We start from the raw sequence: 16,442 nt of genomic DNA, 5'->3' as shown, positions 1-16,442 counted from the left end.
ATATACTACATATATATACGCATTATACTACATATTCAGAAAATTTCATTAAAAATAAAAAATTTACTTAAAAAATTAAATTTTTTTTATTTTTAACAAAAATGAATGATGAGATATACTTAATTTTTAGATGTTATATTTTTTATATTTTATATTTTTAATTTATAATTTTATTTTAAATACAATTTTTTTGGTAATAATTTAATGTTATTTTAAAGTGAAAAATGATTGTAATTTCATTTTTAGATATGGGTACAATTACCACTTATAATCGAACATCGTCACTATCAAATATATCATCCGTTTTAATTTATGCACAATGTCAAGATATTTTATCAAATAAACAATTACGCATAAGTTTGAATCCTATATCAATCAAATTGGAACAATTATCTAATTTTCCGGTTGATATAATAACTGAAAATGGTTTCAAATATTTATATATGAAGATTTTTATGGTAGATCGTACAATCGTCACGCCGTATTATGCTCCAAATAGAATAATGCATTTCGAATTTGTTAAATGTTTTCTCTGCGAAGAATTTCAACTGATAGAATTGATTAATTTCCTTACAACAAAATTTCTCACTGTTGAAGTAATCTAAATTTTATTTTATATATATCAACCAAATTTGAAAATTATTACGAATTTTAATTAATTATAGATAATTGGTATACGAACTGTTAATGTTATCAAATCAACTTTCACTTCTGAACAACTTAATTATGACAGATCTGTAACACAGTCATCAAAAATACTTATGAAGGAAGAAATTTTATTAGGCGTTGTTCAATTTGATATATCTGATCTTTTAAGAGGATTTTGGGAAGTGAAATTGACGAATACCTTAATTCATCCTCATAATGTTTTTGCAACTAACTATGATGAAAATGATAAAAAAAGAATGAAACTTTCGTGGAAAAATTCTCCTCTTACTACAGATATTCTTACATCATATAATACATCAATGAAAATTAAAATTCGTTTAGCATATGATTTGCGAGCATTTCAAAAAAAGATTCTTCGATGTGAAAATATATTGAATCGAATTTTTTTTAATTTGAATGATTTGAAATTGGCTAATGATATTTTAAATGACGTGTTTTTTTATAATTCCAGTTTATTGAATACTTATCAATCTTCAAATTTAAGAGTAATGTTTTTGAATGCATATTAAAATATAATATGATACTTTTTTTAATTAATTAATATTTTGATTAATAATATGAAATTACAAAAATTACAAAAATTAAAACTTATTTTTAAATATTATTTATGATATAGGCACAAAATGTAATAAAACACATTTTAACGGGGTTCGCTATTGAAAATTGTGAAAAAATCTACATTTTTCTAGAAGGTTTATCTAATGGATATTTGTTAAAAATTTGGGAAAAGGTGAAGAAGCTTCCTATTCAACATAAGTGTATTTATTATAACAGCAATTATATATTTTCTACGCGACTTTATGAAGATTTTATACCTTTTGGTGGAATTGTTCATATTAAATTGAGGTAAAGATAATATACACTTCTTTATAAAATTAAAAATTTTCTTATTTATTTTTTATTTATTATTTATATTTTTTATAAAGCTTATTTACTTATTCTTTTTTATTTACTTTCATTTAGAAGATATATATTTTATAATTTTCCTATTTTAAGTGAATCTTTGAAGTCGCAACTTCGTACATATAGTTTATATGTTGGTAAAACAAAAACAACAATTCAATCGAATATTATACGAAAATTAGGCATGATGAATCAAACATTAACAATGAAATCTTTATGTCAAACATGTTTATTTCCAAAACCAAATGATGTGAAAGTTTTTATTGATGATATTCGCAAAATATATTTAAAAAATGCAATATAACTTATTAATAGTTGTAAGTTAATGACAATTATTAATAAAAGATTTAAAATTTATTTAAAAATTAAGTTGTATAATAATAAGATAGTGCGTATCTATTAGCGATATTTGAAAAAAGATAAGTTAAAAAAAAAGTTTAAAAGAGGATATCTTAAGAGGATATTATTATATTGAAGAATGATTGTTGAATGCAAATATTATTCAAACTTAATTTTAGTTTTTAACTAAAGTTTTTAATAGTTTTTAATATGTTTTATAGTTTGTAATATAGTTCATATACACACATATATATGTATTTGAAATAAAATATTTAATAAAATATTTTTACTACAAATATTGCAATTATTGATATCGATTAATTAATAAAAATAAAAAATAACAATGTTAACATACAATTATGCTCTTGATGTTATATAATATTAAGATAATTATATATATTACACGCACGCACACGCACGCACACACACACACACACAAAACACAATAAATTTAAAAAATCATATAATTACATCAACATTATATAATTTTAATATAAATTACATCAAATAATTTTGACTGCATTGAAATGTATAACATGCAAAGAAAAAAATGTTAAAAGTAAATAATTAAATTTTGTTGAATAATAATATTTATTTAAATAATAATAATAAATTTTTATTTAAATATTTCTTATAACATCTATTCATACGAAATAAAATATGAATTTATTATTATACTTTTTATTATAAAAAAATTGCAAATCCACCTTTAACTTACTCAAAGCACGTGTTTTTCTTTAATATATAACCTATATTCACTTTTGAACAGATTTTAAAATAAAATTTTATAAATAATAAAAGAATTAAGTTATATATTTCATTTTTTAGGTATTGTAAAAATAATTTATATTGAATTATATTGAATTTTATTTCATATTTTTATAATTTTATAAAATAAGCGTTTTTATCTTCAGATGATGCATGTTCAAGAAAGAATTGAGGAAATTGATATACATAGATAATAGTTAAACATTCATATTTTATATTGCATATTAATTTATTGTTTTATTTATACCAAAGAAAGATATCTCAATATTATTATTTATTTTCATAAAGGTATGTTAATCATCAATATAATTCAAAATGATAATATTTTGAATTTAAAAAAATATTATTAAAAATATTATTTATTAAAATTAATTCTTAATAAAATTAATTCTTAAATAATAATTTTAATTATTATTTATTAAGAATTAATTAATGTTAAATAAATTTTAATGTTTTAATATAATTATTTATTACATATGTAAATTATTTAATTTATAAAATATATATATCAATATTATGAAATAAATATATAACCAATTAGTTTTATAATAGTTTAATATTAAATTTTTTATATTAATATTTTATATATACATGTCTTATAATTATATTTCATTAAATATGTTCATTAAATTTAGACAAAATGATTTCTCAAATATTTGATGAATCTCCAAAAGAAACACAATTAATTACTTCAGATGATGAATCTCAGAATCTTAAAAAAATTGATAAAAATGTTAATGGTACTAATAAAATACAAATGAAAAAACAATTAGGTCTTTTAGAAGGAATTGCAATTATTTTAGGAATTATATGTGGTTCAGGTAAAGTTTTATATGATTTATATTCTTTTTATATTTTTCAAAAAAAATTATTTTTGTTTACTATGAAAATATTTAATAATTTTCTGTTTTTTATTAAATAATTTTATTAAATAATTCTGTTTTTTATTTTTTTCTAATTTTAATTATAAATATAACTATATGATATAACTATAAACTTCTAAAAATATAATAGAAATTAATTTTAAAATTGATATTATGTAAATACATTATATTCTCTCTTTTTATATTATATAATTAATTATTATTTTTAGGTATTTTTATTTCCCCAAAAGGTGTAATCACAGAAGTAGGAAGTGTTGGAATATCTTTAATTATTTGGGTTTTATGTGGTTTACTTTCTATGATAGGTGCATTATGCTATGCTGAATTAGGTACTTGTATACCTCGTAGTGGTGGAGATTATGCTTATATCTATGAAGCTTTTGGTGATTTACCTGCTTTCTTATATTTATGGGCTGCTAATTTAATTTTTGTGTAAGTTATTTTTATGAAATTTTATTATTTGTTATTTGAATATTTTATATTTCAATTACATTTATATTATTTTTTTAAATGATTATTATTTATTTATATAATATATAAATGATATATAAAATGATTATTATTTTTTCATTTTTAGACCAACTACAAATGCTATCATGGGATTAACTTTTGCTGAGTATGTTTTACAACCATTTTTCCCAAATTGTTCTATTCCAGATAGTAGTGTACGTTTATTGGCAGCCGTTACTATTTGTAAGATATTTTTTTTGCATATAAAATTATTTTTATTCTTAATATTTTTCTATTTCATTAAAATTTCATTCGTTCTTTTATATAATCATAAATATTTTTAGAAATAAAAATAATTTTAAAAAATTAAAAATTTTATTAAATCTTTAATTCTAATTTTATTTATTTATTATTATTAATTTTATATTAATTTTATTTATTTAATTTTTTTATTATTATTTTATAATTTTAATGTTTTAATAGGTTTACTTACATTTATAAATTGTTATGATGTCAAAGATACATCTAAAATGCAAAATGTATTCATGTTTACCAAAGTTGGTGCATTACTAATTATAATTATCACTGGATTAGTTTGGGTAATATTAGGTAAGTATAATTTAATATATTTATATAATATATTCACATATTCATATTAAATCATATATATATATATATATATATATATATATATATTATTTAGAAAAATATTATAGAGAAAAAAAATAAGATGGAGAAAATATATTTATAACAATATATATAAGATTAAGATTACATAAGTATATTAATTATATAATATATTTTCATTTCTCTTAATTAAATAATTTTTATTTCAAGCATTTTTTTCTGAAAATGAATAACTTCCTACATTTTTTTGCATTCTTTAAAAATTATAAGTATTTTTTTAGTCTCTCTAGGCATACATTTTTTAAAAAATTACAAAAATTAAAATATAATCATTCAAAATTTGCATTCTGATTTGAACATATCATCATTTGAATATTTAACACATTTATATATATATATATATATATATATATATATATAAATTTATAATCATTTTTCAAGTACTTAATCATTTATTTCAGGACATACAGAAAATTTTGAAAATGCATTTGAAAATACAATTACGGATCCTGGTAAAATTGCAGTTGCCTTCTATTCTGGTATATTTTCATATTCTGGATGGAATTATTTAAATTTTATGACCGAAGAATTAAAGAATCCTTATGTGTATGTACTATAAAGTAATATATAAGATTATATTTTTTATTTTTTTATTTTTAATATTAAATAAGTAATATTGTTTTATAGAAATTTACCACGAGCTATATACATATCGTTACCTTTAATTACTCTTATTTATGTATTGGCAAATGTAGCATACTTATCAGTTTTAACACCAACTGCGATGATTGCTTCTCGTGCAATTGCTGTGGTTAGTATTATTATTTACATACGGATTTTATTGAAAAAAATTTATTATAAATATATTCATTTACTAATATATATTTATTAAAAATATAAGATAAATTTTTATTAGACTTATGGTGATCAACTTCTTGGTATGATGGCATGGACGATACCCGTTATGGTAGCTATATCTGCATTTGGAGGATTAAGTGTTCACATTATGACATCATCTAGAATGTGTTTTGTTGGTGCCAGAAATGGACATTTTCCTTCCATGTTAAGTCATATTAATATTTCAAGATTTACACCTACTCCTGCATTGATTTTTCTTGTACATATATATATAAAATTTATTATAAAAGATATTTGGGCAAAATAAATAAAAAATTTAAGAGATAATTCTAAAGATTAAAATAAATGTAAAAGTTGTAAGATGTACAAAAATATTTATTAAAGTTAATTTTTAAAATTATAAGCAATTTAATTTTATATTAGTGAGATGACTTGATCTTATTTATAAAAATTGTTTAAAAAATTAACTTTAACAGATATTTTTGCATATTTTTTGCATATTTTATGTTTATTTTAGTAAAAATTTTTGAATTAATTTTTAGAATTACATTTTAAATTTTCTATTTTTTCTAAATATACTATATAATGTTAATTTCTAGATTAATGTTTATTTTAATTTAAATATTTCTTTTTTATTTTCAGTGTATGTTGTCTTTAATAATGTTATGCACAAGTGATATTTTTGTATTGATTACATATTGCAGTATAGTCGAATCATTTTTCATAATGCTATCAGTAGCTGGTGTTTTATGGCTTCGTTATAAACAACCCAATATGAATCGGCCAATTAAAGTAAATAATAAAATTTGTTATATTATTATATTATATTATAAATATATTATCTTAAAATATAATTTAGAATTTTTTTATTAAAATTATAAATATATTTTATAGATGCCTTTATGGATTCCTATTACATTTGTGGCTATATGTGCATTTTTAGTATTTGTTCCTTGTTATCAAAGGCCATATGAAGTTGGAATTGGTGCTTTAATAACTTTATCTGGAATTCCAGCTTATTTCATAGGTGTTAAATGGAAAAATAGACCATTGTGGTTTCAACAATTTAATCGTATGTAATATTTATATATTTTTTATTATGTCTTTAATTTTTTTTTAACAATTTTATGATCTTTATTACAGTCAAAATTACTTATACTGTGCAAAAATTATTTTTATCTGCCATAGAGGAACGGGATTATTAATTTACATAACATAAATATAAAAAAATTACAATTAAATTATTTTAAATTTACTGCTGTTTTACTTTAGTATTATTTGTGTATTATATGATTTATTCATATTGGTAACACCAAATAACTTGGTAAACAAAAATTTATAATGTATATTATAAGATTAAAAGAATATGTTGAAGTTTGCTCTCTAGATTATAAAATTAAATATTTATAATTATCAATTATTATTTATTTTAATTATTATTATAATTATATTATTTTATATTTTAATTTATTATATATTAATTTATTATAGAATTCATTAATTTCTTATATCAGAATAATTTTGCTTTTCTAATTGCATACAAATTTTACTGCAAAGTTATATACATTATTATTTAAAATTTAAAATCTCTTTTTATAATTATTAATATATTTTCTATTTGCATATATTACATTAAAATAAAAATAAATAATTATTATTTGTTAATTAAAAAATTTGAATAATTTTGTTGAAATTGATATTGTTAATTAATAATTAAGAATGATAATACTAATATAATTATTTTTAATAAATTAATTATTAAATGTATTATTATAATTTAGTATATACATTATATTATTACTTATATATATATATATATATATATATATATATGTAAGTAAAATGAAGATATGTATTGAAATTCTATACAAAAATATATAAAGTAATAAGAATAGAATCTGATTTCATATTTGTAATGTATGATAATTTCTAAGATGCAGATAATCAATGTATAAAAAAAATTTTAACAAAATTTTTCTAAAATTGTAATATAATTTGTAATATAATAATTTACAAACCAATAAGTAAATTCTAAAATCATTTTTTATTAATTAAAATTAATCAAAAATAATAGAATAATAAAACTCTATTTATTAAATAACGGAATATATATTCAAATGTATTTTTCATAATCTACATTATTTATTTTTATCTATTTATATATAGAAATACATAAAATATATGAATTATATTATATAATACTAAATTTATTAATAAATGATATAATTCTCAATTTTTCATTGCATATGCTAATAAAAGAATTATTTTTATTAGAATGAATTATACATATATATATATATATATATGTGTATATATATATATATATATATATATATATATATATCCAATTAACTTTTATATATAAAATATGTTAATAGAATAAGCTTCTTTTATTTAACATTGAATTAAATAACATCATGTAACATTATAGCTCAAGATTTATATATTTATATTTTATAAATTGAAAATTAGTAAATTTTTTAAATGTAACATAATGGGATACATTTTTATATTTTTTTCTACATAAGTTGTATTACATACATAAAAAGATTAACAAATAAATTTATATTTAACATAAATTTTTGTTTTTTATATTTTTAGATTAATGTATATCTTCAGGATTAAACATTCCCTGTAAAGTAAAATTATATATAATATTTAATTAATTAATTAATATTCTTTAATTATAAAACAATATAAGAAATAAATATATATGATTTTTAGTATATTATTCATAACATAAATAAAAATATTATATTTCTTGGAGAATATAATTATTATCACCTACTTTGCAAATATATAATTATAAATAATATATCTTACCTTAGCACGCCTTAAAATAGAATCTTTAGTAGCATCATATGGATGATCTTTACTTGGAATTTCTAATACTGATGGTATAGGTTGTGTGTGGCTATCAATTACATGACGGATCATTTCAGCAACCTTAAATATTTTTACAAACATAATCATGTTAATTCTTATTATTTAATTAGTCATTATTATATAATTAATTATTAAATTTTAAATTGTAAATTTTATATTTTGAAAAAATAATATTTCATTTTTTACTATTAACATATACTATTAAAAATAAAAACAATAAAATTTTTTTTAAGAATATAAATAAAAATAATAAATTATATACATATAATATATAAATGTAAATAATTTTATTAATATAAATACTTACATTTTGATTGATAAGTATAATATCAATATCATCTCGTTTAATAAAACGTTTAAATGTATCTTCTATATCACTTACAGCTGTATCTGTAAAATATAAATAAATATATGATAATTTTGTATATTTTTAAATCCTAATATCAATAAATTATTTATTAAATATTATCGATTATCAATATAATTCAATTTTTTAAAAAACTTTTTCTTGCAAAAAAAATTTGATTTACTTTTATCTACAACCATAAAGTTAGGTTGACGATGTTTATTAATCTCGCCAACTCCTCCCAAGAGAAATCCTACACAAGTATCCTAAAATAAAATTTTTATAAATGTGTTTTGAATAAGATAAATTTATATTAATTATATATATAAATTAATATATATTAATATTTATTAATATAATTATATGTAATTTATAATTCAATCACCTCGTCTCCTATTACAGCAAGAAGTTTACCTTTCCCCGCGGAATGAAGAGCCATTATTTTAAAAAATCAAAAGTAACAGAGCAAATTTAAAAAAAGAATTATTAATTTAACAATTCTTGATAATATATCAGCTGACAAGTCACACCTACGTACATAAACTATTTGAACATCACGTGCTAAACTTGTCCAATTGAAATAGTATAACAGAGAATAGAATATTAAGTTTAAAACAGCAAATTCTGAAATAGATTGATATATTATCTACAGTATGGTAGATATCTATCAATTTTTTATCTCTTTTTAATATTATCGATCGAGAAAAGATGCAACGATATAATATAGATACTATATATTAAGAGATAATTTCAAAACGTGCTATATAAGATTTCATTTTTACACATATCGAATTTTTCATTTATTAAGCTGAATTTTTATTGAAATAATTATTTTTAATTATTTTATATATTAATTATTAAGTTAAAATATTTATTATTACATATTATAATGAGCTAAAATTTATTAAAAAAAAATCATTCTAAATATATCAACAATTTAAGATAGTTCTTCTATGCACATAAACGTGCGTAACGCATAATGTAAGGTTATGTTTCTATATGTGTTAGAACATAAATTCTTATATATATATTTGATATTAATTATATATATATATATATATATATATATATATAAATTGGAAAACGAAAATTTGTGTTAGAGTTTTATGCATTATTCATTATGTTAATATGTAAAAATATAAAAATAAGTGATTAAAAATATTTCTTAAAATTTAATAATAGTTGTTGTGAATTATCATTATTAATTATGTTATTTAGGTTATTATGTTATGGAATTTAAACGTCATTAAAGATTGTGTACATATTTTCATTATTGAACATAATTAAATATGAAAATTCATAGTATATATATCTATTTGTGTTAAATGTAAAAAGAAGTGTGCATCTAATTATCATTTGCTATTAATAAAATCTTTAATCTTTTTCTTGTAAGTCATAATTATTACTATGAGTATAACCCTAAGTAAATAATTGTATTGATATTTTATATGTTTTCGTGCATATGAAATAACTTTTATAATATTCCATTGTTAATTAATTAATATACAAACGTAGTTTTTAATATATATTTTTAATTTTATATTTTAGGCATTATATTTTATTAATGTACATATTTCATGACTGAAGTAATATAATTATTAATGATTATATAGAGTAATACAAAAAAAAATGTCATTTGTGAATGATATTAATATTTATAAAAAAATGGTTTCTGAAGACGTTCAAAAATCATGTACAATAAATGAAACTACAACAGAATTTATGGTTTTACCTAAATATGAACACACAGAGGAAACATTAGTAATAAAATAATTAATATTTTGATATATATATATATATATATTTATTTATTTAAAATTATTTAAAATATTTAAAATTCATATTACATTAATTATATTTTTAGTTTATTTTAATTTTTTTTATTAATTAAAAATATTATATATAGGTTGTTGGTGAAGAAATAATTGTAGATGAAAATATAAATCAAAAAATTTCAGAAGAAGTTATTTGTAAACAGAAAAATACTTCTAAATATTTTGAAGAAAATATAGATACAACAATGTCTATAAAATATGTAGAAGATTCTATACCATTATCATTAGATACATCCAGACGGAAATGGATTCCTAATGACATCAATAAAGAAGATTTATTGGTAAATATTATTAATGATTAAATATTACTATTATTATTAAACATTTAAAATTATATTAAAAGAGATTATAATATATCAAAATGATAAAAATATTTTTTTATGTTTTTATATTAGTATGTTATAATTATATTATAATATTATAATTAATATTATATTAATATTATAATTATATATTATATAATATTAATATAATATTAATATTATAATATTATAATTTACATTATAATTTATATATTTTAAATTTAAAAACAATTATAAAAATGAATATTATATCTTTTATTGTGTGTATATATATTAATATAATATAATAGTTATCAGAATCAGAAGAAAGTGAAACTGAGATGTATATTAAAGTAATAAATGATGATCAAGATGGAGATGAAGAAACAATAGCTACATTTGTAACTGCTGCTGGTCAACAATTAGCATTGTATGCAGTTGAAGATTCAGAAGAAATTTTTGCTGTAGCAGTTTATGATGAATCTGGTGAACCTCCAACAAATTTTCAATTTTTAATGAAGTATATATATTTATTCATTCATTATGTATTTCATTGATAATATACATGTAATTTTATAATTATATATAATACAAATAATAAAATAATTTTATTTACAGAGCGGATGTTGAAAGATTAATAGGTGAAGGTGCAGTTAGAACTGTCAAAAAACCAACACAGATAAGAAAACATTTATTAACTACTCAATCACCAATATTTTTTCCTAAAAATGAATCGACAGATGATCTATTAATGGATAATGAAAATAAAATCATGACAAATGAAAATGGAAAAATTAAAAAAAGAAAAGATATATTGGAAGAAAATTCAACTTTAATAAAAGATTCTAATTTAAATCTACATAAAAAACGAGTTCCTAATATTATATATACAACAAATGAAAAGCAATCAGATGTAACATATTTAATGATGGGTGATTGTTCTGTAAATATAGGTATGTGTTTAAAAATTATAATTATTTTTATATAAGATTATATCTTATTACAATAAAATTTCAAATATTATAAAAGCATATAAATTTAATAGATAATTCTGAAGAGTGTCAAGATGATGACAAAAGTGATGGTGAATTTATACAACAATCAACTGTACAATATATCTTATTCGAAGGTGATCAATCTGATTCAGAACTAACATTTGATGAGATACATGAAACTCTTCAAAATTTGAAATCAAATGCAATGAAAAAGCAAGTAAATAAAAAAATCATTAGAGATCAAAATAATATTGGAGATATTAAAGGAACTGAATATGAAACTTCAATGTATCAAAATTCTAATGGATCTAATAGAATATCTAATAATTTAACAAAAAGAAAATTAAATTTATTAGATAGCCAACAAGAATTATTAGAGACATTAACAGATTCATCAACAGATTTAATATCATGTAGTACAAATTTAGATATATCAAATGGTTCCATTGAATATACATCACCTGAATCATCACAAATACAGTATAAAACTAAGCGATCTCGAAAACAACAATTGATTTCTGTAAATCGTGAAGATTCGGAAATTATTATACAACCAGCATCTCTTTTAACTGAAGAAGACAATAATATTAGAAAAAGAGTAAAACGAAGTAGAAGAGTTGTAGCTCATCCTGATTATCATCAAAGAAATAATGACTCAAAAAGAATGAAAAAAATTAAACGAAAAGAAGTAGAAATTATTGAAATTGATATTGATGAAGAAGAAAATATTCTGCAATCACAACAGGATGTTGTTGAAATAACTATAGATGATAGTAAAGATAAATATTCTAGTGATAAAGAAAATGAAATTATTATGGTTGGAGATTCCGATGATGAATCACAACAGTCAAATTCGAAAACAATTTTATTACAATGTCAACATTGTTCAAGAAATTTTAGACAACAAAGAGCTCTAGAAACACATTTGCGAGTTTGTTCAAAATCACCGGGTAATACCATACGATTTAATGAACAAAATTTAAAACAAGAAAATGAAACAATTGAAAATACTATTAAAAAACAATATGCTTGTAAAATATGTCAACAAAAATTCGATGTAGTAGTAGCATTAGCACGTCATGTACGTTCAGAACATTCTCAAAGAAAAAAACGTAGATTCAGTAAATTATCAGTTGAACGATCAACTGAAATTAAAGAAAAGAAAGAGCATGCTGAACCAAAAAAACAAATGAGTATAATTAAAAGAATTAAAAAAAAAAGGAATCAACGACCAAATTATACATGGGAAGTAAAAAAATTAAGCTGTTCTGATTGCGGTAGATGGTTTCCTAGTACTGCCTTGTTAAGAGCACATTGTTTACAGCATGGTACAAAAAAATCTGGTAAGATTTTAAATTTTAATGTAATTCTAATAATTGTTTAATATATATAATAATTCTATATATAGAATAATTTTCAAATTATTCTTATTTTAAACTAATAATATTTTTATATAATTATAAATATGAAAATAATTGAAAAATATTTTTTTATAGAACAACAAATTCGCAGATGTCAAATATGTAAGAAAATAATTAGATCTAGATTACTTTTTGTACAACATTTGAAAAAACATAAAAATTTACAAAAAAATACAAAATCTGTGTCAAATATTCAAAAAAAGTTACATACTACCAGGTCAGTGACAAGTAAAATTACAACGCTTAGAAAACGGGGGCGCTCACGAAAATTTTGATCTCTTCAGATATCAAAATATAAAACTTATAAAAATTGGTGATATATGACAAATATTGTTGCTATTTCTTCTAATGTGAAATATGTATAATATAATGTTCTTACTTCCAATAAAAATTGGAAATATTTATATGTTTGATGAAGAAATATCTTTAAATTGCAAATAATAATAGGTATCTAGTTAAAAATGTATATATTACTTAGATATACTATGTATATTATGTCATTTAAGTTTATATCATACAAATACATTTGCAGCTTAAATTGATTAAAAGACTGACTTCTTTCATTCTTTGATTACAACTTTAAAAAAAATCAAGTGCCGAAAATTAATTAAATTTAAAAAAAATTTACCATATTTAATAAAATATTTAAAATAAATTATATAAGTCAGTCTTTATTCATAAATTTCACTGATGATCATTGATACTTACTTAATAATATTATTGATTATTGTAAATAAAGTGATTATATTAAAAATATGTATATATTTATTGAAATATTTTCTTTTCATATATACAAATTATTCCAATTAAATTTTTAACTAAATTTAATTAATATAAATAATGTTTTTTTTTCATAAATTATTATTTTTAATTAAATTCTAAAATATACATAAAAAAAAACTCAATATATTTTAAATTCGAAAATATATCAAAAAAATTATACTTAAAAAAACTTATAAATTTACATTTATATAATATACAATATATAAAATTTTTTATACTATATATAAAAATATATACATATATGTATATAAATTTTATTATATTATTACTATAATGTTTCGATATTTGCATTATATTTTTGAGTATATACAAAAATGCTTAAAAATTTACAATATTAGAAAGTATATACTTTTGTTCTCAAAAATTTTTAAAAAAATAATTATTAATCATATTATTTAATATATGATAATTAATATTCTAGTTTATTCCTTCAACCATTCTTTTATTTTAAATATATAAAAATGCTTAAAAATTTATAAATATTAAAAATTAATTTTTATTTCCAAGAATTTTCAAAGGAATAATTATTTTAATATAAGTTTTAAATAAATAATGATTTATTATATATGTGATTGTTATATAAAAGTAATGTATAAATATACAGAGTGTATTCGTGAGACGTAAAGAGTTCGTAATAATTATTTTTTATAATTTTTGAAATAGATAAGTATGTACATAGCAACTAGTACTTTCTTTATTGTTTATGTTTTTTTATTATCTAAATTGAAATTGCTAATAACTTATTTATAAATAGTATTAGTATATGTGTGTGTAAGCATGCGTTAAATGCTGCTTTTATTATACGATCAAATGTTTATTACATGTCAACATAATGCATTAATAGTATACATAATATTTTTAAATTTATTATTTCAAACAAAAATAAAAGAAAATGAAACAATTTTATTTTGTTATTAGAGATAAAAATGGATGTTGTTAAAAAAAAAAAAACTATACAAAAAATCGAAAAAAATACCAATGATAATAATGAACCAGAAAGTAGCAATAATGAATTAAAATCAAATACAAAGTGGAACATTAAAGATAAAAAAATATTGTTAGAAGCATTACAAAAATATGGATCTGAAAATATTGATGCTATATCAAAAATGTTACCAAATATATCTTTAGAAGATATTAAATCGACAATTTCTAAATATTCTGAAATAGCAAAAAATTTGTATGAAGATGAATTATTAAACAAATGGTTGAAATGTGGATTGTATCAACCTGAGGACAGTTTCATACCAGAAGCATTATTATTTATACAATTATTTGAAAATCATCCACCTCCTTCTGAATTAGAAGGTTATGATATCAGGTATATATACATATATATATAAATTAATATTGTATAAACATTTATAATACAAATTAATATATATAGTAAAATAATATATAATATTAATAATTATGTTTATTGATAATTATATTATTTTCATAGATCAATATATAATTTTCTTTATCGCTCATGTTTTGGACAATCATCATATTTTGATTTATCACCAAAAGATAGAGATTTATTATGTTTTTTAATATCAAAAATAGAACAAAAGATATGGCCAAAATGTAAGACAGATATTTGGGAATATGTTGGCAAAGTTTATAATAAAAGAAATATAAAGAAAGTATATCCAGGAAAAAAAAGACATTTATTGTAATATTGTAGTTATAATTTTTTATACATTTATGTTTAATAATTATTCAATAAATATTATAACATATTTAAAGTTTTAATATATTTTTTTGATAAAAATAGATTTTTTTTATTTATACATAATACAAGTATCAATTTGAAATAATTTAATTTATTTTATGTAATAAAATTATGAAAGTTCGTGATAAAGATTATTTTATATAAATCATATAAGATAATAAAAATGAGATGTTGATTTCAAAGAATTAATATTAAGAAACATTGAAATATTTTATATTATAAATAATAATATAATATTAATTTAATATAATTATTTTTTGCATGTATTATACATATTATAATTTAAAATTGTTTTATATATTTTATAAAAAAATTTTTTGCAATTGTATAATTTACATACATAAATATTAATGATATAATATTAAAATATAAATTAATTACTTTTGAAATGATATAAATGCATAAATGAAAATTTATTTATAATATAATAAATTAATTAATTAAAAAATTAATTAATTAAAATAAAATAAATACAAAAGATAATATATTCTTATGCTTTAATACACATAGAATGTAAAGCAAAATTTGGAGTACATTAACTTGCAACATATAACATTTATTTACGCTTACAAAAGCGTACAATATATACATATTTGTATGCGTATATAAATTATAAATAATTAGTTTTATAATATGTATCTACATATATTTTTCACATTAAAAGGATAAAACAAAAGAAG

At 18.5% G+C, this 16,442-nt stretch overlaps 5 protein-coding genes and 1 long non-coding RNA gene across 7 annotated transcripts; 5 read left to right on the top strand and 1 right to left on the bottom strand.

Annotated features, from left to right (window-relative positions):
* Positions 1-248: 248 nt before the first annotated feature.
* Positions 249-2,873, top strand: LOC113219008. Its single transcript, XM_026442954.1, has 5 exons — positions 249-596; positions 666-1,169; positions 1,286-1,515; positions 1,666-1,828; positions 2,826-2,873. The coding sequence occupies exons 1-5, from the start codon at positions 249-251 to the stop codon at positions 2,871-2,873; spliced, it is 1,293 nt and encodes a 430-aa protein (XP_026298739.1).
* LOC727552 (Y+L amino acid transporter 2) lies at positions 2,826-6,714 on the top strand. 2 transcript variants are annotated; one of them, XM_026442692.1, is made up of 11 exons: positions 2,826-2,967; positions 3,315-3,500; positions 3,773-3,995; positions 4,141-4,256; positions 4,497-4,622; positions 5,102-5,246; positions 5,328-5,451; positions 5,557-5,757; positions 6,141-6,290; positions 6,393-6,570; positions 6,642-6,709. In XM_026442692.1, exons 2-11 carry the CDS (start codon positions 3,320-3,322, stop codon positions 6,701-6,703), a joined length of 1,506 nt encoding a protein of 501 aa, XP_026298477.1. In that variant the 5' UTR covers positions 2,826-2,967; positions 3,315-3,319; the 3' UTR covers positions 6,704-6,709. The 2 variants fall into 2 exon arrangements, with proteins under 2 accessions (XP_026298477.1, XP_026298476.1); XM_026442691.1 differs by lacking the exon at positions 2,826-2,967 and having other exon boundaries at positions 3,320-3,500; positions 6,642-6,714.
* Positions 6,715-8,083: 1,369 nt separating this feature from the next.
* LOC552476 (V-type proton ATPase subunit F) lies at positions 8,084-9,519 on the bottom strand. Its single transcript, XM_624849.6, has 5 exons — positions 9,116-9,519; positions 8,915-8,996; positions 8,692-8,774; positions 8,322-8,444; positions 8,084-8,130 (listed from the first exon to the last, which is right to left on the bottom strand). The coding sequence occupies exons 1-5, from the start codon at positions 9,167-9,169 to the stop codon at positions 8,101-8,103; spliced, it is 372 nt and encodes a 123-aa protein (XP_624852.1). The 5' UTR covers positions 9,170-9,519; the 3' UTR covers positions 8,084-8,100.
* A 780-nt stretch (positions 9,520-10,299) lies between these two features.
* Positions 10,300-13,858, top strand: LOC100577988 (uncharacterized protein PFB0145c). Its single transcript, XM_003249865.4, has 6 exons — positions 10,300-10,491; positions 10,637-10,846; positions 11,158-11,366; positions 11,465-11,799; positions 11,892-13,184; positions 13,338-13,858. Exons 1-6 carry the CDS (start codon positions 10,360-10,362, stop codon positions 13,535-13,537), a joined length of 2,379 nt encoding a protein of 792 aa, XP_003249913.2. The 5' UTR covers positions 10,300-10,359; the 3' UTR covers positions 13,538-13,858.
* A 739-nt stretch (positions 13,859-14,597) lies between these two features.
* LOC107965006 lies at positions 14,598-14,996 on the top strand. The gene is made up of 2 exons (XR_001704299.2): positions 14,598-14,712; positions 14,964-14,996. It is a non-coding gene; the product is annotated as an uncharacterized LOC107965006 (long non-coding RNA).
* A 98-nt stretch (positions 14,997-15,094) lies between these two features.
* On the top strand, positions 15,095-15,772 carry LOC100578713 (the record flags this gene model as incomplete). The annotated part of the gene is made up of 2 exons (XM_003249845.4): positions 15,095-15,366; positions 15,490-15,772. Coding segments are annotated over 2 exons (489 nt in total), but the record flags the coding sequence as incomplete, so codon positions are not given.
* Between the last annotated feature and the right edge of the window lie 670 nt (positions 15,773-16,442).

Source organism: Apis mellifera, linkage group LG9 (genome assembly GCF_003254395.2).
Source record: "Apis mellifera strain DH4 linkage group LG9, Amel_HAv3.1, whole genome shotgun sequence".
NCBI lineage: Eukaryota > Metazoa > Arthropoda > Insecta > Hymenoptera > Apidae > Apis > Apis mellifera.
The sequence above is the reverse complement of the archived record's forward strand: the minus strand, read 5'-3'. Positions and strand labels throughout refer to the sequence as shown.